The sequence below is a fragment of the Thunnus maccoyii genome, chromosome 5 (assembly GCF_910596095.1).
Source record: "Thunnus maccoyii chromosome 5, fThuMac1.1, whole genome shotgun sequence".
NCBI lineage: Eukaryota > Metazoa > Chordata > Actinopteri > Scombriformes > Scombridae > Thunnus > Thunnus maccoyii.
This window is the reverse complement of record NC_056537.1, coordinates 33340632-33365420: the sequence shown is the minus strand read 5'-3', so window position 1 is coordinate 33365420 and position 24789 is coordinate 33340632. Positions and strand designations below refer to the sequence as shown.

General features: G+C 39.1%; 1 protein-coding gene across 3 annotated transcripts; it reads left to right on the top strand.

Moving 5' to 3' along the window:
- ric8a (RIC8 guanine nucleotide exchange factor A) lies at positions 1–23450 on the top strand. Of its 3 annotated transcripts, none has more exons than XM_042412971.1 (14): positions 1–246; positions 6280–6327; positions 11210–11417; positions 12146–12300; positions 12420–12500; positions 14481–14580; positions 14794–14981; positions 18809–18903; positions 19043–19193; positions 21273–21368; positions 21492–21636; positions 22084–22228; positions 22875–22994; positions 23272–23450. In XM_042412971.1, exons 1-14 carry the CDS (start codon positions 151–153, stop codon positions 23408–23410), a joined length of 1767 nt encoding a protein of 588 aa, XP_042268905.1. In that variant the 5' UTR covers positions 1–150; the 3' UTR covers positions 23411–23450. The 3 variants fall into 3 exon arrangements, with proteins under 3 accessions (XP_042268905.1, XP_042268903.1, XP_042268906.1); XM_042412969.1 differs by lacking the exons at positions 1–246; positions 6280–6327 and adding exons at positions 7581–7768; positions 10102–10159; XM_042412972.1 differs by lacking the exons at positions 1–246; positions 6280–6327 and adding an exon at positions 9160–9300.
- The last annotated feature ends 1339 nt before the right edge of the window (positions 23451–24789 follow it).

The window sequence follows — 24789 nt, the reverse complement described above, 5'->3', positions numbered from 1 at the left end:
TCGCTTTTCACCGGCTGGTAGGGATTCAGACATCATGCAGTCATCTGTGGGTGGTGACCGACCATAGCGTGTGCATTTAGTCTGAGTGTCAAACACACACACACAGTCCTGCCCTGACGGTGAATTTAGGAGGGAGCTGCAGCTATCTCAATGGCGATGAAAATGGATTTAAATGACATCATAGAGCAAATTGAGACGGGAGAGCAAGACTCTGCTTTGACGGCTCTACAGAGCTACAACAAAGAGGTAAACATCAGCTGATAGACGCACCCTCTATATTAAAATATGAAGTTCATCATACACAATTATTAGGCAGCTATGTTCGGTAAATGTTGTATTGCTTTAGCATTTAAACCGCTTCTATTCAAGCTTTAGGTCATCTACAAACACCCTTTCAATTAAGAAGATGATGCTTGCGTTATCCTTATTAGGGGAGACCGGGGATGTTTGGCACACTGTAGATTTCTCCACATTCCAGTATTATCAACATCACTATCATGTCACCTTTAGTCAAAAGTATTTGTTGGCCTATAAATAAGCTAAAAATATATTGTAACATAGTCGTAGTCCATGTGACGCAAATTATCCATGGATTTCCACTGGATTATTTACATGAGAAATTTTAAAAGTCCCCCTCCAATCAAAAAAAATTTTTTTTCTTCTTCCTGCAGTTGGAAGTTTGAGCTTCTCTGTGCAGAATGATGTATGTGCAGAGTTTGTTTTCACATTCATCTGCTGAAAGTGGAAAGTTTCTCTGTGCTCATTGAAAACATAGACTGTAAAAAAATAATGGACATAGCCACCAGGACGTCACCCTTTGGTTTGTGGATGTCTGTTTTGAACCCTTGAGTTCAGTATTTTGACTGTCGCCATCTTGGATTTTTGGAGCCAAAAGTGACCATATTTGGACAAGAGGGTGGAACTGACCCTAGCGCTAGCTGCTAGCTTGGTTGGAACAGTGCATTTACAGTCTCTAGCTGTGTCTCAAATCACATACTTCTGTTAGTACACTTTCATGTAGTACACTGTGTACACTATGTACTCACTGGTGTAGTGCGCGAAATTTGACAGGGTAGTGTTGTCTCAAATCAAACACAGCTGATGTGCACTTACCGGAAATGACGATCACAAATTAGCATTAGCTAGTGTTAGCATTCACGTTATCGTTTGCACTACCAAATCAATATAGACTGCTAAATTAACCAAAAAAACATACTGATGGCTTGTATCTGACAACAGTATAGTGGTGCTTAGTGCTAAAAAACAAATGTATAACTTACATTTGTATAATGTGGCAATGTTCACCGTAGTTACAACGTACCCGGCCGCCATTTCCAGTTTGAAAATTGGTCCCTCCCCTTCCGCTACGTTGCCAAGATGGTGACCATTGAGGGCGAGAAGTACAGTTCCACACTCAACTTTTTAACTGTTTTGAGTGCACCATCAGGGTACTCACAGTGCACTGCATTTTTCCATACTTCTCATTGTGAACGCACTTATGCACTCAAAATGTTAAGTGTAAGTACAGAAGTATGCGACTTGAGACACAGCATATGGTCAACTGTGATAACGCTAATGCTAATTTTTGCTAGCGAAAAACAGGCTTAAAACCATTAAAACAAAATGTACTTACCGGAAAAACTGAACATCTGACTCCTTAGAGGCTCTTTAAGTACAACCAAACACTGAACAAGACTTTTTTAGGCGACCAAAATGCAGGGCTGCCAACTCTCATGCATTGACCATGAGACTCATGCAATTGATACTTTTCACACACTTACTGGTAGCAGCACAGTGTCTCTCCCTCTCCTCTCATGCAGTGTGCACGCAGGCACGAGTGAGAGTAGGTTACTATGGTTACAGGCACACTGTGTCTCTGTCACTCTGAAACTTTCTTGCGATTCCCAATAATACGTTTTTAGGTAACCTGCGACCATTTTAGGCTACATAATGTTTTTATACGCCTATACTCTGAATCTGGGGTTACGCCATGATTATGTCACCTAATTAACATTGTCGCAGTGGTAGCGACTTGGCTACGTTGTGCATCAATCACATGCCACGCCCTAAAGCATATCCTGCTTTATCATCTGTTTTACTAAATGGGGCCATAATTTACAAAGTGAATGCTCTATTGAAGAAGACTTGAAACTAGCAATTGAGACCATAAATTCATTAGGAAACTTTTTACTAAGGTAATAAATCAAGTGAGAAGTAGGGTCATTTTCTCAAAGACTTCCATACAATTGGACTTCTTTCTGGAGCCAGTGGAGTCGTCCCCTGCTGGCCATTAGAGAAAATGCAGGCCTAAGTCACTTCCCGCATTGGCTTGCCTTTTCAGACCCGGAGCTACCCACTTGATTGAAAATCCAATTTTCCAGCCAATCATGATCCAATATGCAACTTATTCAAGTGTGATGTGGAAACTTGTAGCCTCCAGTGCACATACACTGAGATTGGACTTTACACTGAAGTAGGGGACATCTTGTGTCCAGCAGTTAAACTTCTGAAATGAAAAGTAAGATAATTTAACTTTTTTTGTGGAAAAACCATAACCGACACAAATCATTATTCAAAGTAGAGTACGCTATTTTATATACATCTTAAAACATGTCTGGAAGGGATCTTTAAGGTTTTTAATTTCTATCCAACAGAACCAGTTTTAAAGCTGCAGTTATATTTTTTTTTTGGCCACTTGGGGGCAGCAAAACAAACTGCAAGCACAACATTGACATATCATCATCTCCTAAAATTATTATGAGTTGTAGCTGGTTATAATTTACCTGGTTGGCGCTACAGGCGCTGAGGGCTTCTGCTTTCACACTTGCACTATTGTTGTCTAGCTTGGTGCTTTGAGTTTTGACTCCAACTATAAAAGGCTGTTACATTTACTCAACAATTGAATTAGAAACACACTCCATCCAACAGCTCGGCTACTTAACTATCTCTTTCCCCACCAAGCAGGAGGATCCTCTAGAAAAGACTTGGGGAAAGAAAAGTTTATTTAAATTGAAATATTTCATTCAGCATTAATCCTAAATGTACACGCATTCATGCTTTTCATAAACATAGTAAAATATTGACTTGACCTCGTTGTCATATTCTATTTTTCTTTAATGCTTTAAGGCCTACTGCTTCTGTGATAGTTACAACAATGAAAATATGTAATAGAAAGTGGCGATAGCCTACAAGCCTACAAGGCATCTTTGCTATTGACTGCTCTGTGTTTGTCATATTGCTGCCATCTGTTGATCAATGGCTAATAATTTTGTAATGGCTATATGTTGGTGTGTCCTATGAAGGCTGCATACTTTATAAAGTTGTTCAGTAAATGTATTTGCACTTCCAGCAGACACTTCATGTCTAAAAAGACATGAAGTCATGTTTGTGTCCACCTGATAAATGCAAGTCCAATATTCACTTTCCTTTTAACTCTGTTTTGGTCTCCACCAGTTCCAGAGAAAAAGATCTGGCTCTTTAGAAGCTAAATGCTCCACTATGTACACCAGCTAGTTGCTTACTTGATGCTGGTGCGTGACAGGTATTTGGTTTACCAGAGCTTTTTGCTGAAAACTGCTACCTGCCGCTGATCATAGCAGCTTTGAGCATTAACCATTAATACATTACCTGTACATGCCACTTATGGATACGGTGGCCACTGTTCAGATGAAGTTACCTTGACTCATTGTATGGCAATCAGAAATTAAGTTTTTTTGTTTGTTTTTTGTGAGAGGCTCTAAATACTACACTACCCATAAGATTCATTGACTGTTGCTATGAACAAGACACTGAAATGAGAGTTCTAGCATATTCTGCATACTTCATTGCTGCATTCAGGAACAAAATGCCAAACCACAGATAGTGAAGTGATAAACAATAAATCCAAAAAAAGTGAATCAATTCAAATTGCTGAATTTATACAAGTTCTACAAAGCTCAACCTCTAACTTCACCCCACCATAAGCTATACAGCAATATAATTTGAAGCTCTCTGAATCACTTATTACAGTGCTGTGTGGGACCTTTCACTTTTTTCAGCAATGTCATTGTTTGTATTGATTCAACAAGAATTCTTATACAAAGCTAATATAATACTTCAATCAATTGTTGTGGAGGGTCATAACTGCAGATGCTCAATTCACACATCTTGCGGACAAATACTCTGTATCTCTTTCTAGTGAAGTCCTAATTTCAAAGTGGGTGTGCCTTATTTATTTAGCCTTGCGACACACTGTCTGCCAACCCCAGGTGAGAAGTGCTATATGGTTCTCTCAGCCAAAGTCACTTATGTTGTGTGGGAGTTGATCTTGAAGGCAATAGGATTAGATTCTCTGATACACAAATAGAGTTTCCTACAGCCCAGTCAAATCCCACTGTACTAACGAGCTCTCAGAGATGAGGAGCTTAGTGTTGCAGGACATGTAAGCTGCATAGTCTCTGTTATATACCTTCTTCAGTTTTACTCTGCTGTTAGCCTGCTCTGGTTTATTCAGCCTGCTGTGCATTACATGCACTCAGAAGAAAGTGATGACATAAATGCTTCAAACCACTTTAATAAGTGTTCAAAAACCTTCCTAACATCAGAAGGAACACACTGAGTGAATGCACTAACATGTATATTGTTAAAGGGATAGTCCGCATTTTTTAAAGTGGGGTTGTATGAGGTACTTATCCATAGTCATTGTTTTACCCACAGTAGATGGTGGTCTGCAACCGCTCCTCCCAGTTTGGAGAAGCAGGAAGAAGTACAGGGACAGCAGCAAAATGTATTTTAGCCACCTAAATGAAGGCCCACCTAAAAAAAAAATCAATATCAGATTAAGTATACACTATATTTAGAATATTTTCACTGCTTTACCTTTCCATCAGATAGTCCTTTCCTTTGGCACTACATGTTCTCAACTGTAGAACTTCTGTATACCTATGCATGCCGTGCACTGTATTACACCGCAGATCAGCTGTTTGGGTCAGAAAGTGCTGTTGTGGTGTAATACAGTACGTGGCATGCATAGGAATACGGAAGTTCTTAGATTGAGAAAATGTCTACTGCAGGTAATACATTGACTATGGATAAATACCTCATACAAACCCACTTCAAAAAATGTGATCTGTTTAAAGGATTGGTTCACAATTTTTCAAGTCTGTCTTAAAACAACAGTCAGGTGTCCAAATGTGCTTTCAATGTAAGTGATGGAGGCCAAAATCCACAGTGTGTCCACACAATAATTTTTGTGGAGTTGATGTGAAGCTTATATGAGGCTTCAGCAGTCTGAGTTAGTCATATCAAGTGGATATCTGACACATTTACAGTCTTTTCAGCATCAAATTCCCTCTTTGTGTTTCCTCAGACAGTATTTCCCTGTTGAGCTGTGGTGGAAGTATAGTAACAAAAAGAGGTACTTTGGCAAGTTTGTATTGTAAGTGCATTATGAACTTACATAGTAAGTGCATTCTGAAGGGATCCTCTAATATTCAGCATGGACAGGAGGAATGATTATTTCAGTGTTCATTTGGTGACCTGACTGTTGTTTTAGGACAGACTTGAAAAATTGTGAACCTGTCTTTAAAGCTGCACTAATCAATAGTTTTCAGTATCTGTTGCAAATCTTCTTTGTTCTTATGTAAGTATTCCTGTAATCCAATGAGGCAAGTTGTCTTTACTGGCTAACCTTTTAGCAAACAAACACTTTGAGTTGGTGAAAAACAGAGCTAAAAGGAGAGTGAATCTTTATCAGGTGGACACAAACACAATTGGTAATGAATGATAATGTAGCTCTGTGTTTGCTGGATGTGTAAATGGGCAATGGTTTGCTAACACATTGGCCATAACAACGCTATCAGGGGATACAATGTCATTGTTTTTTTACCCACTGCCCCCACATGGCCAAATCAGTTAATGTAGATTTACACAGCATGGTTAAAAGGAAATAACACTGGCTGTTGGTAGAACAGAGGGTGTGTTTTGTGCAGTCAATCATCCACCCTGACCTGTTGTTGGCACTACAACAACATCATACTACTTCCATGTCTGCTTCTGAAAAAAGAAAAAAGAAAACTCATTGTCGCTTTTCTGATTGTAACTAACTGTCTCTGGATCACTTGTTTGTGATGACACATTTGTTCTATGCTCTCTTGCTTTTGTTGTCACACCTTAAAAATTTTCTGTATAATGTTTTCTCCCGCATTTCCTCGTCTGCACTGTTTTTCTGCCTCTCCCTTATTTGGCTCTTCTTCTTTACCTCACACCTACCTTTGTACCTTTTGCTTTTCCTTCCCACAGATGAACCAGTGCTTTACATTCAGCAAGGGAGAAGAGCAGGACAGAGAGGTATTCCTAACAACACTGACTCCTGTACATTTTCTGTTTGTCAAAGAAAAGAATTGTACCTTTAGTAATTTCCCTTATTTTTATTTGTATTCAATTTAATAAAGAATATTTGCAAGAGCACATGTCACATTTTGAAGCTCACATTTATCTGTAGAAATCAGAACATGTAAGGAAAATGTATTTAATTTGCAACTCTACCCTGCAGCAACACAGAAGTCACCAGTAAAAGAACACACGGAAATTGACACTAGCCTTTTCTAACACTCTCTCACCTCCTCTGTGTCATCTGTGTGTGTGTGTGTGTGTGTGTGTGTGTGTGTGTGTGTCTGTGCATGCCCGCTGCTTTAGGAAGGGCAGCTACAAAAGGTATGACAGTAACAACATGTTACACCTCTCCCTTAGTAAAACAGTGCCCACAGTTTATCTTCTATATGACAGAATCTATGTTCCAAATTTTTGGCTTCAGTTCACCACAACCAGAAAGTAGATGGTGAAAGGCACCCTGATGATAGGGATTCATTAAAGTCCCCCTCCAGTCAATTTTTTTCCTTGTTATTTCATATGGATCACAGTCTTCACTGTGCAGAATGATGTATGCGCAGAGCTTGTTTTCACATACATTTGCTAAAGGAGGAAAGTTTCTCTATGCTCAACTTAAATCTGAGTTAAAGGCATGTAGATATATGTGTGATTTGTGACATCATAGCTAGTTAGTTCATTGTCCAGTATGCAACTTACTAAAGAGTGATGTGGAAACTTGAAGCCTCCAGTGCACAAACACTGAGAGTGAACTTTACAGTTAATAAGAAAACATCTTGTGTCCAACAGTGAAGCTTCTGAAATTAAAAATATTTACATAATCATAGATTCTGGATTTTTCAATGAAGAAGAAGGAGATGATATAATTTAAAGAATTTTGAACAAGGTAATTAACTTTTTTTGTGGAAAAACTATGTCAAACACAATTTATTTTTCAAACAGAATATTTCTATATGTCATAAAACATGTGTGGAGGGGATCTTTAATGGGTGTAAATGGACCTCATTGTGGAGGTTTATAGTTAGCCGATTTGCTAATTTGCTACTTTCTGATCAAGGAAGTTGAGTTCCTTGAGTCACTGGTGAGGCGAGCTCCAAGGCTAAATCCTACTGATGCAGTTTATGTCACTGATGATTCAGTTCAGCTTGAGGATTGAGTAAAGATAAAAGACAGACATAGTGACAGTATATTAAAAATGTAAGTAAGTTCAATTGAACCCTTTGTCAACAAATGATGTTTACCTTGGTCTTCTAATACTGTAATTATCAACCCAGTGAAGCTATATGGAAGAAGGACACAGAGGAGTCAGACTCCAGGGACTGATACAGGAAAACAGAGTCTGGGTGGAAACACAGTCTCATCCAACTCCCCTGATGGTTGTTGTGAAAGAAGAGATAAATAGGTACAGAAAGAGAAAGAGATGGAGATCATGAATAGAAGGTGGGTGTGGTGCAGTTAAATGGGTCACAGTCATGCAGGAAATGACGATGTATGTGGCCACAGCTCTGTTTCAGTTCATAGAGATCTAGAGAGATCTAAAGAGGGAGTGATGAACCATTTTAATTTGAATGACCTTGTGACCTTTTCCCCTGCACCACCCTTCACAGTTTCAGACCGACATATTGTAAAAGCTGTAAGAATAGCTAAATTGTTGGCATGTTGTTCATTCTGCCCAAAATGTTCATTTTGTGTTGTGTAATTATTAGAACAACCTCTAGGGCAGACTAGTGGGACTTGAGTAAGAGCTGTGATGATGGTGTGTTTATCACTACTTTTGAATAGATGTTAAACAGATTGGTTTGTGGGAGTTAGGTGCTGCAACTCTTTGCAACAGCAGCCAGGCACCATGACTTCCTAATAATATTTACAGACTAAATCCAGGATAAACTGTGGGTTTCTGCCAGTAGATGTAGACATAAAGTCAGTTTGTTTTCCTCTCAATCAGCTCAGAGAGTCGAAAAAATTACAAATCAACAAATCAGGTAAAACCATTTTGTGGCAACACTAGCAATCAATTTGTGGAAGCTAGTGGAGCTCAAAATAAAGAATAAATTAGTATAAAGAGCAAAATGGTCCTTTAATTAAAAATGAAACATGGATGAGATGGTGTAATCTACCTCTGAGTAGAGTTAAATTTGAGTTTCGACAAAAATGATCACTAATGGAGCCTTTGAAAATAAGTTTAACTCTTACTTTAAAAAGTTGTCATAGATGATTCATTTATACTCTGTTGAATTATAGATTATAATGATCTATCTCTGAGCTGGTTAAGGTGAATGGCTTGTAGGTGAGAACATTTAGAATACTGTATTGAAAAGTCATTCTGGTTGTAAATGATAAAGTATCCAACACATTTAACACATCTGTAACTGTTTAACCATATGCATACATTCACAGATTACATTGTTTCAAATCCACATTATTTTTTTTTACATGTTTCCCACAGTATCTCAGATTTGCAGAAGAGGACACTTGTTATTATAGTCACCTACTGTGTGTCAGAGCTAACCACAGGCTTGGACTCAAAACGCAGACTCAGATTCAGTTAAAAAATTCAGTCCTTTTAATAAGAATGAGGTCGGTCAGGTGATCTAATAGTAAGGCAACAGTGTCCAAATCGGCAGGCAAAAGGCTAGGTAAAAAGGCAAAAACAGGTCTAGGAACTATAGGGCTTAAAGAATCCACACAAGGAAAAAAAAAAAAGGCTGTTACAAGGAATGAGACGAACTGGCACAGAAGGGAGGGAACACTGAGACTATATACTCTAGAGGAGGGGAGACAATGAGACACAGGTGCAACACATTAGGACAGGGCAGGTAATCATACAGGAGGGAGACACATGAGGGCAGGAAGCAAAGGACCTGAAAAAAGACGAGTTGAATATCCAAATAAAACAGGAAGTACAAGTCAAAGAACACTGGGAGAAACAAAAAGGTAGATTCAGTCTTTTTGGAGTAGTATTTGATACATATTGTAAAGGCCATTTTGGAGTTATCATCTTCATCTTATCTTTAATATACCAAAGATTCAAGATAATCTCAGTTCAGGCCATAGACATAAATATTTTATATCACACTGTCCTATTTCTGCTAAAACATGATTTGTTAGGATTTTTGAATAGTAAGAAAGTACCAAACATTAAGATCTCACTTAATGTTCTGCTCAGCTAAATGGAAGCCAGATTGAATAAGATACCTACAGAATGATCAGTTTAAAATGTTTGATTGTGCAGGATATGGCAGACATTAGGACAAAACCTCTAAATAGATCTATGCTACTTCCGGTGATCAGGGTTTATTCATGACAGGGTTTGGTGTTCTCTGTTGTGGTTTTAAGTTAAGGCAAGAGTTTAGCTAAGGTATTAGAGAGGTAACCATTTTATTTACCATTTTCATATGTGCACGTCCATAAAAAATTGTTTAAAAAGAAAAAAAACTGAAAAAAACCCAGTACAAAATGGTTCTACAATTCACCGGTGACAAAAACCCCAACAGAAAACAAACAAACAAGAAAAAAACAAACAAACAAAAAAAAAACTCATCGCATGAAGGTATCTAATAATCCATCATTTCTTCATTTTACAACTTTACAATTGTCTGAAGTGTTTTCAAACAGTATGTTCTGGTTATACAAGAGAAAAAGCTTCAAGGATGAGGACCAAGTTGTCTGGTCCTCGTCCTTCGCACAGTAAATGACATAGTGGTCTTGTTAAGTTCTTGTTTATATTTGGTTTAGGTTACCCAGACAACATAGGATGAAAATGGCACCGGAGTCCAGAGGCACAAAAAGAAAGGTAGATTAGTTCAGGGTTGAGTTTAGTTCAGGTGCAGCTTATCTGTTATTGTGCGCCTTCATTATCCAACCCACACACGCACACACTGACCATACACATGCACACACACTATAGGAAGATATTATGCAAGACAGCTTAGCATGTATCAGTGCCAGTTTTAGCTGCCTGCATGCGGTCAGTACCTGAAGCCGCATAACAGAAGTGACTTTGAAAATATTTTTATTTTCCCTTGACTGACAGGCTCATGACTGAATTTACAAGTACTCAGTGACATCTCACCGTTTCCTCTCAAAGAGCACCTTTGCCGTATCACATACTGGATATATGTAAAGTAGTGAGACATGCAGCAGCTTAAATCCAGTTCAGAGGCTCCCGCAGTGAGTGACAGGAGGGCTCTTAAACAGTTTCAGAGCAATAACTGTTTTAATTATTAAGCTGTCAGTTTATATAATGATGTAAATATATAAAACTCCTGCTCCCTTTCTTATAGTCATGACAATATGTTAGCAAATAATATACAGTCAAATTTACCACTAATTAAAATGAACCAGTAGATTACTATAACTTTGGTAAAACATATAAATTAAGATCTGGTTAATTTGTGAATCATTATCTTCTAAAATGACACCACAAAGTACACCAGCAGGTACAGACAGCCGATTGAAAACTTTAGGGCAGAAACAATTAGTCAATTGTCAGAAAATTAAACTGCAGATTACAGTTACTATTATCTATTAATCATTTGAGTCATTTTTCATGCAATAAAACATTTTCCTGGTTCCAGCTTCTCCAGTTTAAGGATTTTGCCCACATCACCTTGAGTTCTTGGAAATAAATGGCATTGATTACTGTTTTCTGTCACTTTATAGACCAAACAATTGAAATAACCACCAGATGAATTGATAATAGAATATATGATGATAGAAAACACCCCCACATTACTGGCAGAAGTGTGACGCTGGAGTGCTAATTCTAGTCAGTAAGTTAGTAAGAAGTACAGTTCAGACCTAAACCTGTAGCTGTTCTGTGATGTATTGTTGTGTGATGCAGCGTCTGGGGGAGTTGGTGCTCGCTCTCCTGAACAGGGAGCTGCAGCCTTCCTGTCAGCTGGCCTGTCTAGAAACGGTTCGAATTCTGTCCAGAGACAAAAACTGCCTGGACCCCTTCATCAGCCGCTCTGCCATGTCTACTCTTGCCCGATACGCCGGCATCGCCGTGGCCAGTAGCGCCGCCCACAACCAGCAGGTGGAGGGCCAAGGTAATTCCTGCCAACTCTTCCAGGTTTTTGGTGCCGCTCCTGTTTTGCTGTGTCCTCCAAAATTCTCCCCAAATGCTTTTTTTCCATTTTGTTTCACACCCTACATTATCTTTCCCTTGAAGCATGGAAACTCCAGACTTTCATGAATAGTGTTTCACAATTTTTTTTTAAGTCTTTCTTAAAACAACAGTCTGCTCATATGAGCATTGAAACAGGTTTATCTTGCTGGAATCATTCCTCCTGTTCATCCTGACCATTAAAAGATCCCTCTGCTTCCAAATGATGGAGGATAGAATCCACAGTCCTCATTTTGTGCAAAAATGTATTCAGAAGTTTATCTGAGGCTTATATGAGGCTTCAGCTGTCCATATTAGTCAAATCAAGTAGATATGAAGTGGATGTTTGTACTTTTTAGTACAAATGTCGTTATATTGTTTTCAAATACATTTTTTTACTAAATAGGTGCTAATTCTAATTGAAAATATGTTAAATTTTTTGCTGTAATGTGTAATGCTCACAGTTCTTGCTGGTTTGTGTAGAAGACTTGGACAGCACACTGGTTCTGTGGAACTATTAAAAATCCAATGAGATGAAAAGGACATGGAACAGCTGGCACATTATCAGCTCAGTTTATATATCTTTCATCCTCCATTCTTCACATGAAGAATCCTAAATATAGACTGAATGTGTACCTATCTGCCTGACCTTTCCCTGCTGTCTCCTCCCAGGAGAGGGTGAGGGAGGAGAAGAAGGAGAGGCAGCAGAGGTATCCAATGATGTGGTGAAGGAAGCCTCCCCTCCTTCAGAAAACTCTGACCAGGAAGTGATTGTTGAAGCACTCAAGTCCATCTGTAACATCCTGCTACACAATGTGACAGGACAGGTCAGTCTGCTGTGTTTCCCTTCACACCTGCATCCACTCATACAGACAAATCATCAGTTAGGATTCCATGGTGCTAATCTATTACATTTATCTCTGGATGGATGGATGTCACCTGGCAGGTGGTAGCAGCAGACCTGCAGCTGATAAAGGGCGTGGCAGAGAGGCTGAAGCAGTGTCATGATTCCATCTGGAACCATGAGGTAAGGATGGCCAGTGAGGTAGATGTTTCAACGTGAGAGTCGAATGAGAAGTGTGAGTTTACCTGGCACAAACATGCAAGCAAGAAGGATCACAATTTATGATTCAAGATGATAAATGATTTTGTGAGTTTGTTTTCCCATGATTCTCCAGGATTTCCTCTCACAGTCAGGTTATTTGGAGATTTTAAAATGTCCATGAATGTGTTCCCAAAAGATGTGATACATTTTTATCTCCGTCAGGCATAAGCCTGGAGGGATCATGCATTTGGTCGTGTGTGTGTGTGTGTGTGTGTGTGTGTGTGTGTGTGTGTGTGTGTGTGTGTATCTGTCCTCAGCTAATCTCACATACTACCCATCAGCCTGGTATTTTTTGTGCACATTTATGACTGTATGCTCAAGGACCTATCATGGTTGCGGTGATTCACAATTTATGAAAAACCTCTTTTATAATGCCACTGACTGCTGACTCCTCACTCCTCTAAACTGGCCGGTAGGAGCTGCAAGTGATCAACAACTGCCTCAGTTTGGAATCTTGTTTCCACTAGGGACAACCAATCATGCCTTGTCGCCATGTTAGATCAATCTGTGCCAAATTTCGGTACCTTGTGTTGTGAATTCAAATAAATATTGATAAGATTCCTTATGACTCTATCGTAAATCTTAGACTTTCATCTTTTCAGCAGTCCTCACCATTTTATGCGTCATATGCATTAAGACATAGCAAAAGGCATTTCTGGCAATCAGCTAGACTAAAAATAAGGCTTACCTAGTCTGTTGCAGGCCACATATTGGTCATGGTCATGGCTCAAAAACTGACATCCATAGAAAAGTTTGGTCTCATCTTGAACCAGAGCGTCTGCAGATCAGTTCCATACCAGATATGTTATGATCCACCAAAGTTCGGCACAATACGAGATGAATAAATTCCAGTTTTTGTTATCTTTGCCCACCATCTTGACTGTACACACCTGGCGGAGGTGTGCACTCTTCTAGTACTGCACGTGTTCTATGTGTCTTCAGTGTCTCACCACTCTGGAATCCTGTCTCCTACAAAGTTTGTTTATATACTACTAATCTGCTTAAGTAAATGCCTTTTTGAAAGTACTTTGAAAATATAGATTGGGTTTTGCATCCTGCACTCTGTTAGATTTAGGTTATGGAATGATTTTGGTTTGATTTAAATATTGAATAAGCCAAAATAAGCTATCTCATGCCTTAAGTCAGTGTTAACTTTTTAAAATCTAACCAAGACCACCATCTTTGCCTAACCTTAACCAAGTGTTTGGTTTGCCTAAACATGAGCAAATATTGTAGGAAAACAAATGAAAAATGATGATAGTAAACCTTGTGCAGATACATTCAGTATGAATTTTTTTTATAATGCCTTTCAAAACTTCATTTTGTGTTGACAGTGAACAGTTTACAGAACTATTTTGTTAAACAAAATGTAATGTTTCCTCATTATGTTGAGGATGTATTTGGGGCAGCATATGTTTCTTACAAAGTTTCTTTGCTATTGCCAATTAGTTGTTATAAACATATTTTTAGTATCATTTGAAAGGTTTTAATACTGGTGCCAATAATTACCAATACCTCAATGATGATACATTGTTACTTTGAAGAACATAAACATGTTTTCTACATAAAAACTTTTTTTTTTTCATTTAACATTTACATTTAAAATAATTAATTGATAAAATTATTACATTTTTTGGGCATTTTTGCCTTTTAATGGAAAGCTGATAGTATGGAGACAGACAGGAAACAAAGGGAGAGAGAGGGGTATGACATGTACCAATTGTTGTCTGTAATAACTGTGGGTGTTGTGGTATATGGAATGCACCTTCACCTTGCTCATTCACCTACCAGGGTGCCCCACGCATACATGTTGAGGTTTAATATCCAACCTGACTCTGAAGAGGAAAAAGCAGATAAACAGTGAATACTGTAAGACTCCATGCCTCTGATCTCTTTGTCCAGGTCCGTTTCTTTGACTTGCGCCTCACCTTTTTGCTGACTGCCCTGAGAGTGGACATCAGGGCACAGCTGGCTCAGGAGCTCCACGGCATCAGTCTGCTAGGTAACAGATTCCTTATGTAAGCAGTGAAACCACTGACCTGGGTAACAAACCTCAGCTCTCTGGATAACTAGTCTCCCAAGTAACCACATCACCTTTAACAATACCTACTCTTGTGGGATGTTCTCAAGTCCAATAGCCTATGATAAGTAATTAAAATAAGATATATAAAATATGTGTATAAAATGATAACTTCCTGTCATGTGTATGTTCTAGGGAACCAGTTGGACGCCACACTGGGTCTGTGTTGGCCAGATACGTTGGAGACAGCCAGGGCAGGGTCAGAGGGCGTCCCACCTGAAGAACTCCCACCTCTGAGCCGGCAGCAGACAGAACTAGCCATGGAAATACTGAAAATACTGTTCAATGTTACATTTGACACAACAAGGCGCAAGGTTGACGAGGTACTAAATATAATTGCACATTTTAGATGAGTATTTTTGTACGGTATTAGCCATGCAAACATTGAAACCCTACTGAGTTGTTGCTGCCATTAGTATACCAATGATTGTAAACTGTAGTAGCCCTGGACTTTCCAGCATTTAATGGATATAATAGTTAATACAAAATCTACTATATGTTAAACCAAGTCCACACACCAGTCATATGTCAATCAATCAATCAATTCAATCAATTTTTATTTATATAGTGCCATATCACAACAAAAGTCATCTCAAGGCACTTTTCACATAGAGCAGGTCAAGACCGTACTCTTTAATTTACAGAGACCCAACAATTCCCCCATGAGCAAGCACTTGGCGACAGCGGTAAGGGAAAACTCCCCTTTAACGGGTAGAAACCTCAAGCAGAACCAGGCTCTTGGTGGGCGGCCATCTGCTTTGAGCGGTTGGGTTGAGAGAGAGAAAGAGAGAGGGAAGGGGGGAGGGGGGACAGAAGAACAACAATCATAACAACAACAATAAGTATAAGTGTGACACGATCATTGTGTTAACTCAGTAGGATGCAACACTCTCTCATTTTTCTGCATCAACATGCATCACATTTTCTTGAAAAGTAGTAATTTTATCATGTGCACTCCTCAGATTGACACATCCAGGCTAATGTACTGTAACTAGTTATTTCTTCTGTCTGTATGGCATGTTCAGTGTGTATTCCACATACAGATTCAGGAAGACTTACATCTTGCAAGTGTGTTTGTGTTGACCAGTGTACAACGAAGCAGTTTGTTTTCAATATGCAACATGTTTCCATGTGTCATTTTTCATGTTCAAGTCCTGGTAGTTTCCATCTGAGGGAATTGAGAAGCCGTGGACCATGACAAGCTTGTTTTTTTGGATTTTGTGGAGTAGAAAACAACTGTCCTGTTTCATGAGGGAATAAAGAAGAGCAGAATTGATCCTGCGTGAGGGCAATTGCATAAAGTTTAACCTACTGAATCTCCCCACCACAGGGCATCTTTTGAGTCTTGAATGGACTTTGCCAGGATGTTTTTTGTTTGTTTTTTTGAGGTTCAATTCACAGTAAATGGCATTCTGACTCTGGATTTATGAATGGGTGTGAGGCTTAATTGTCCTCAGGTCAGAGGTGCTTTCAGCTCACTGCTAAAGTTATCATGCTAACTGCGTTTACCATCTTAGTTTATAATTATAAAATTTACTAACACTCTATTAGCACTTAACAAAAAGAGCAGCCAAGCCAATGCAGTAGCCTAGTTTGTGAAATTGTGAATGTGAAATTTATGAAAAGTGAGGGGATCACCAAAGTCATTAGCATACATCATGGCAACCAAAAGTACAAGATTTGTTTTGGTGCTTATTTTGCAGTGGGAAAGAGGCTACTCTGTATTACAAGGGAACACTGGCACATACTGGCTTCCGCTCCTCTTTGCTAAATAGACGATTGACTGTGAACCTCACTGCTTGTGTGTTTAATGTGGACTTCCTGCATGGATCCCTTTTCTTCGGAGGAGAACTTCCTCTAGCCTGCTGGCTCAGTTTGCCACAAAGCCCTGTCCGGCTCCCCTGCACTCTCTGTCTGCACGGAAATCACCCAGTGCTGCGCTGTCACTGACAGACTGACGGACTTGGGTTTTTCTTCAACTGGAGCTCCACTCATGTTTGCTGTAATGATCTCCACTGTGTTACTGTAACTGTGGCTGTTACCAACACTGCCTTTCTGCCTAAACGACGCAACTGCTTTAACTATGATGTCCTACACCACCAAGCAGCTATGGAGTTTATGTAGCTTCCTAATTACATCCGTCAAGGGGTTTTTAACTTTCTGCCAAGAGTTTGGGATTTTAAGAAACAGACCTCATTACATCCATAGAGGCTCTTGCTGTGGTTTCAATGTGGAATGTGGAAGCAAAACAAACTTGGGCGTCATTGTTGGAAACATTGCGAGACTACCTATACCAGGCAAGATGCAAAATATGGAGTTGATCACAGTGTACTGCGGAGTTTGCAGAGACTTCCATCCTCAGCTCTGTCTCTGGCCACCATGGAACTATTTTATACACAGTCTCTCACTGATAAATCCCTCCTCATACATGACCACATCTTGGACAAAGGGCTTGTTTTCATGTGCCTAACTGAAACCTGGCATAAACCAGGGGGACTACACTGTGTTTAATGAGGCCTGACCTCCTGGTCATAGTTACATGGAAAAAGTTTGCAGCTCTGGCTGTGGTGGTGGTTTAGTAATCATAAACTGGGCTTAACCTGTCTCCCCTGCCAATGCTTGATCTTTCTTCTATTGAATGCCTTGCTCAAAATGTAAACTTCCATACTCCTTCCAACAATCCTGGCAACCCTAAGCATCTTTTTTTTCCACCATAAATCATCTCCTGAAGCCACAATCATCTTCCCCAATTGAGGCTACAGAAGAGCAATGTAACAGCTTCATTTACTTTTAAGAGGCAAGGTCAACAACATCCACTCTCTGATGTCTCCTCTCTGCCTTCACCTGTTTTCGACCCTCTGTCCCAGACAGAGGGTCATCAGCAAACATGGGATGTCTTTCCATTGCTATGCTGATGATACCCAGCTGTACATAAAAACTGCCCCAAGCCCTTCTGCAGCCATGTCAGGCCTCAGCTCCTGTCTCAAGGAGATAAAGGCCTGGATGAGCACAAATGAAACAGCAGCAAAACTGAAGCTCCACTTATTGGCACTCCACACAAGATTCGGTCATCCCCCAAACCTCATCTCACCTTTGACGGCCAGGGCATCCCCTTTTCCTCCGCAGTCACTAATCTGGGTGTTAGGTTTGACCCTCAGCTGACGTTTGATGACCATATAAGACATTTATGCAAAACCTCTTTCTACCATCTCAAAAACATCTCTAAACTCCGCCCCTCTCTAACCATGTCAGATGCAGAGAAACTTGTCCATGCCTTTATCTCCTCAGGACTGGACTACTGCATTGCACTCTTCACAGGGATCCCTGGCAGGAGCATCCAGAAGCTCCAGTTCATTTAGAATAGCACTGTCAGGATACTGATGAGAGCGTGAAAACACAAACATATAATACCAATTCTGTTGTTATTGCACTGGCTCCTTGTCTCCTTCATTGTTTACTACAAAGTCCTGCTACTCACATACAAATCCATCAATGGACATGTACCTCCCTACCTACATGAACTACTATTTTCTTTATATTTTTATGTTGTGTGTTCTATGTTATTAATACAGTAGCACTTTGAGTTTCACTATAAATGAAAAGTGCATTACAAATTAAATGTATTATTTATTATTATCCTTTATGAGATCATGAATTTCTGTACCAAAGTGTTTGCCGATCCACACAACAGTTGTTGAAACATTTGAATCCAACCTCAAGGTGCCACTAGATGAAAAGTCCAGGCACCACCAAAGTCATGAGATACTTCTGTCTGGACCAAAGTGGTGGACAGAACTGACTGACTGACATTGCCATCCATAGAGCCATGCCGCTAGCCGAGCTACTAAAAAGTGAAGTCAATGAAAAGACTTCCCCACTACAGTTACAGGAGTACATTAGTTACTTTCCGCTCTTGTTAAGCAATAAGACACAACATATATGAAGTCTTTCTTTTGGAAGATGTTTTTTGTAAGATATGTCTTTCAACGTCAGAAGCTCAATTTTAGCCACAACAACAGAATCAGTCTGTTTCTTCTGCCTGTTACACACAAGATACAAACGAATGCATAATGTAAATCCACACATTTACAGTGATGAGGTTTCTCACGGGAACATGTTAACAATATATGTTTAATGTCTGTGTGTGAAGGAGGAGGCAGCAGAGTACAGACATTTGGGGGCCATACTGAGACACTGTCTAATGAGCCATGCAGAGGGAGACGAGAGGACTGAGGAGTTCCACAGGTAGGACAACACCCATTTCTTCAGTGATGACTTGATTCGTACAGTCACACTCGTCTTTCCATTAAATACTGACTTCACTGGGTAACACACCTTGCTCTTCAGTGACTGTCCCTCTTACCAGTCCCCCTCTTTTTCCCAGCCATACTGTTAACCTGCTAGGTAACCTTCCTCTGCCCTGTTTGGATGTACTGTTGATGCCCAAGGTGCAACAAGGTTCCATCGAGTACATGGGGGTCAATATGGATGCTGTCAACATGTTGCTGGAATTCATGGAGAAAAGACTTGACAGGGTGAGACAAGGCTCTGTGTGTATGTGTGTTCATTACCTGATAACAAGTAAAAAGGTATGAATAATAACTTGAATCACATTTTTAAATGTGCTATAAAAATATTTATATAGTACTTGGTTCAAAGAGGTGTTTCTAACATCATCTTTTACCTATCAAGGTAAAAGGAAACAAACTAGTGTATTTTCTATCTTTAGCATCATCTGTCACTAGGTGGAGCTGTATGTTAATTGTTAGAATGCCATGGAAACTATTCATTCATCAGTCAAACAGTAATTGGATGACATCTGGTTTCTACAACTTTCTAGTTACAGCTCTGTAAAATATCCACACGTAAAAAATGCACTTATGAATGAATGACAAAAAATACGTGCATTAGTAGAAAGACTCAAAGGACATTGTTGCTGACAGTCAGTGGTGGAAAGTAAAAAAATACATTTATATTGTACTTGAAGGATTATTCTGGTTTATTACAACTTGAGTCTTCTTTCTTGTACTTTTGGTCATCAGCTCAATCAGTTAATTGCGTAGATCTGAAAACATGGTGACATTAACACAACAAAATCTGATGGCAGAAGAAACACTAGTCCAATCACAAAAACAGTCACAGTTTACAGACCAACTTCTTGCTTCACTTTTGACCTATCATATTTACTTTAGTTGTGCGCACATCATTCTCATATGCAACAAGCAAGGCTGGATTGTTAGCAGTGCTGCAGACACCTATAGGCACCAAACATGCATGTTATTTGGTTTTTGAAATTAGATTGGCTGTAGATTTGTTTAAGAATTTGCACCACTTTAGTACATTATCGACAAAGGCTGGTCCTGTTTTATTATCTAAGTTTGTGGCCCTGTCTCGTAAAAGGATCTTGTGTCAAAATCCATATTTAACCTCTTAACATGCATTGGGTCACCAGCGACCTGCTTAAACTAATTGCTTAGCGTCACGCAGTGATGAATAAAAGCAATTGGCACAATTTTGCCACTTGGAGATATTTTCCAAAAACTCGCTCCCCTAAGGTTAGGCCTAGAGGCCTGGAATTTTACACAGATGTGGTTGACAAGATGTAAAAGGTATGTGATGATTTGCATAGTTCTGGCATAAAGCATGTTCTAGTTCTTGTTATTCAAGTTTGACTCATTTTAGATGAGGACCAAAAACACTTTTTTGAGCCATATTTGAATTGATATAACTTTGGTTGTATTTTAGCCACATGTTAAACAAGCATGTCTCAAGAAACTAGTAGATCTTACTTTTCAAATAAAGCCCAATACATGCATTTTGGCCTTACAGTTCTTCTCTTATAAGCTTTTCCATTTGGGGAAAAAAGGGTGGATATTAAGAGGCTACAACATTTATTGTTTTAATTTATATTGTGCTCACATAGTGCATATTCCTAAATAAAATTGTGTTTAATTGTATTACCACAAACTAACTAATACACAGAAAACATGGGGCCAGGTAGTATTGTTTAATATAGGAGTACTGGTTTGTACACAACACACAGGTTAGTTTATGGTAGGGTCAATAGGGGCCCCAACGGAAAATTATTGCCCCAGGGTCCCAGGTCAACAGATTAATACAGCCATGTCAATGAGGGATATTAGCAACATTTTAGGTGTGCTGTCTTACAGGTTGACCTCAAAATTAAGTGCTTTAGATAATCTGGATAAAATGGCTAGCTGGATTGCATTGTCATAATGTATTAATATTTAATTACATAATATTTAATGTTTCTAATATTTATGTTTCTACTGTACCTTCTAACTTCACCTACACCAGCTAAAATAACAATAGATTATTTATTAAGATTGTAGCATTGCTAGCTTGATTTAAAGGGGAACTTGACTGATTTCACACATCAAAGTGTGTTTTCAGGTGTTGGGGAATCAGCGTCAGTTGGGGCTGTAGTTGAAAATGTAAAACATCTGGGGGTGTGGAGTTAGGAAGAAGTGAATCTGACAATGTTATAGGAGTGAAATGCTAAATCTGCTGATTCCTCCAATATTATTCAATACTTAAAAGACATTTCTCAGTGTTGTATGTGGATTTTAAAATTTTGCTTGTCTGTCTCACAGGGACATAAGCTGAAGGAGACCCTCCTCCCATCACTGAACTTGTTGACTGAGAGTGCCCGCATTCACAGAGAAACCAGGAAGTTCCTCAGGTCAAAGGTCAGTACTGGGATGCGGCAATGAAGAAATGAATGATGATGAAGACATGAATAATGAGCACTGAAGAGTGTTGGTTTTTTGATGTGCATGGCTATGAGTATCTACATGTCATTGCATGTGTAGGTGTTGCCCCCACTGCGTGATGTAAAGAACAAGCCAGAGGTTGGCAATGCTCTGAGGAACAAACTAGTACGTCTGATGACACACATTGACACTGACGTCAAGGACTGTGCTGCTGAATTCCTCTTTGTTCTCTGCAAAGAAAGTGGTGAGGGAAATGTCTGTATTGATTCGTGTCAATAACTCATCTAGATTTTTGTGTTATTGTCCATAGGTCACCATGATATTGACCACCTCCATTGATCAATTGAAATGTCCACATCATTTCACTGTCAAAATTCGCTGTGGTTGGACAAATATGTGATATCATTTAGTGACCTAAAAGAGGTTGTAAGAGGTTCTACTTAACAAACTGAGAGATTTGATTTTGATATGGGCAGTGTCTGTATCTTAGATCAAAACATTTGTCATCATTATAAATCTTGGCTAATTCATCTTGAAGTACCACTTCATGAAGGCTGATTTAAAGATCTGGATTGGATTAGGTTACGGCTCCAACCAAAGGATTATTGGATTGGTTTTGTTGACATAGTGTTTGGTGTCTTTTGATGTGTTGAATTACTGCCATAATAACAGTAATATTTTCTCTATCCAGTTTCAAGATTCATTAAGTACACTGGATATGGAAATGCTGCAGGCCTGCTGGCTGCCAGAGGACTGCTAAGGGGGGGCAGAGACTCTGGGATCTACTCTGAAGATGAAGACTCTGAGACAGAAGAGTACAGAGAGGCCAAGGCCCAGTCAGTACCACCATAACCCTGTGTTACCTTATCTCAGTGTCTGATGTATAGTGTTTCATTGTACCTTTTTCCAAAAATTTTATTGTGTAGCTTTAAACACACAATATGTAATTTCTGCTGCTAAAGGGTCTCTCAATCAAAACAATAACAAAAGATGGAGTGTTATGATTGTGTGAAGTAGTGTGGGATCATGGGACTTGTTGTCTTCATTGTTAATCAGCCAGCTACTAAATTGGGCCTCAGTGACCCTCTTGTTTGAACACAGAGGCACTAAGCTGGGGCACTGATTCCAGCTTAGAATCAGCACACCATGGCCTCCGTCTTTGCCAGCTGCCCGATTGGCAGCACACAAGACTCCTAAGTCTAGCCTTGCAAACAGAACTACTGAAAGCTATACACAGCTTGGTTGAGAGTGGAGACCATCAGGGTTCAGCCCTAAGCAAGACAGGACCTCAATATTGTGGGTCAAAAGTGTGTTATAGAGGCAAGGACAAGGGGCACTAATATCAGTACACTGGACAAGTACATTTTTACATATTCTGTAAAAGATAATCAGTGATCCATCAATTGTGCACAAGCTGCTTCAATCTAAATAATGTTTGTTTTCCGTCCCTTTGATTTTCTGTCTCTGTCTCTCCGTCTCCAGGATAAACCCAATAACAGGAGTCGTAGAAGAGGAGCAGCCCAATCCCATGGAGGGAATGACAGAGGAGCAGAAAGAATATGAAGCTATGAAGCTGGTCAACATGTTTGACAAACTGTCAAGGTCAATAAAAGCAGATAATAACAAAAACACACAGACACACTCAACACATGTACTGGTCAGTTTGGGCTGATCCAGTACATTCTATCTGTCTTTCAGAATAGAAAGCCTTGTAAGAGGTACAGTAGCATCAAACATATCACTGAAGATTTCATTTATTGTATACATGAAAATTTACATTTTTGGTTATTTATCAATCTATTATAACTGAAAATTATAAGAAGAAGTAGATAAGACTGAAAATCAGAGGCATTTACATTTTTATCATTCCTCCCTGCAGGACCAATTTGATTCAGCCCATGCAGCTTGGTATGGATGGGAGGATGAGAGAGATAACCCCTGATGATCTCCATAAACTGACCCACAATCCTTTGTTCCAGCCAGAGGAGCCAGCAAATTCAGACGAAGATGAGGCTTAGTAAACTTAGAAACATTAAAGGCAGAAACGCACTTATTTTACCCCTGTGATGACCCCATTGTTTTAGATGTTCACATATCACACAGTCCAATCTGTTCCTGTTTACCTGCTCTGATGGGAGGTGAAATACTGAATTATCAGTTTATATATATATTTATACACACACACACACACACACACACACACAGATACAACACAACAGTGTTTGTTTTATTTATGACTAACAAGTCATTCATTATTCATCATGTTTTTACTTACTCTTAAATGTTTCTCCACCTTTCTGTGTTTTAGTGAGTTTGTAAATGAAGGAGTCAATCCCACCACATACTGTGCGACATGGTCATTATGTGAGAAAGCAGAAACATGATTTTATTATATTATTATTTATTATAACAAGAAAATAACAAGAACACCTCCCAGTACAATGAAGTTCTGTTTGTAAGCACCTCCAGAGTGAAGCAGCACCTTTCTGACAGTGTCATCAAAACCTGAACCTCACACACTTCACAAGGTAGTGTGTTTGTACGGTTCAGGGTTATTTATTTCACTAGCCCTTTATTAGCAGCATGTATAGAAGAAGTGATCAAACAGTCACAGTGTGAGATGATGTCGTGCAGTTTGGTTTTGACTGGCTGAGACTGAGACTTTTGTCATCCCCTCATAGCACAGGAGGTGAACGGAATTTGGTTTGTAATGCATAAAGCTTTGAAAAACCCAACATTATTAAGACTTTAGAGAAACAACATCCCAGATACCGTTACTCAGGATAATCCATAGACCTGACCGTCAACAGCAGTAAACAGTTCTGCGTTTCCAGTGGGAACTACTCTCTGTCTCTGTTTGGATATGAACTCATCTGTCTCTGGAAATGTTGCTGCTGATGAGATGAAGACATGTCATTTCTATTCCTCATGAGGGCAGAAGAAGAAAATGAAAGCTAGCCAAAGAGTGGTGGTAAGGTATATGATGATGGAATCAGCTGTATTTTTGAAAAAAATAATTAACTGATACATTCTAGATGCCTGTTGTTTTTCATAAAGCCCTGTAGATGCTTTATTTTTAGTGAAATGTGAAACTGCAGACAGACATGCTCTAATTTTAGACTGAAGATTAAATATTCTTATGCAAAGAAAGAATCTATAACCTGAAACACATTATATATTAAACGTATACTCCTTTATATTGTTATAAAATCTATCTTGGACTAATGTATATTAAATGTGTTTAAATGACAGATTAGTCTCATGTCTTACTTTGATGCAGTTATTCTGTTCTGCACCATCATGATGGGATTCATCAGTGTCTTTGAGGTTTGATTGGATGATGCTGCTGTAAATTCCATCTTGTCAGCAGCTCTTTCAGATTAAAATACTTTACAAA

Excerpts from the sequence above, each read along its gene's own strand:
- ric8a (XM_042412969.1), top strand. The coding sequence starts at position 7,650 with ATGGAAGAAGGACACAGAGGAGTCAGACTCCAGGGACTGATACAGGAA. Across the intron at positions 11,418-12,145 it reads CCAGCAGGTGGAGGGCCAAG|GAGAGGGTGAGGGAGGAGAA; the intron begins GTAATTCCTGCC and ends GTCTCCTCCCAG. Across the intron at positions 14,581-14,793 it reads CCACGGCATCAGTCTGCTAG|GGAACCAGTTGGACGCCACA; the intron begins GTAACAGATTCC and ends TGTATGTTCTAG.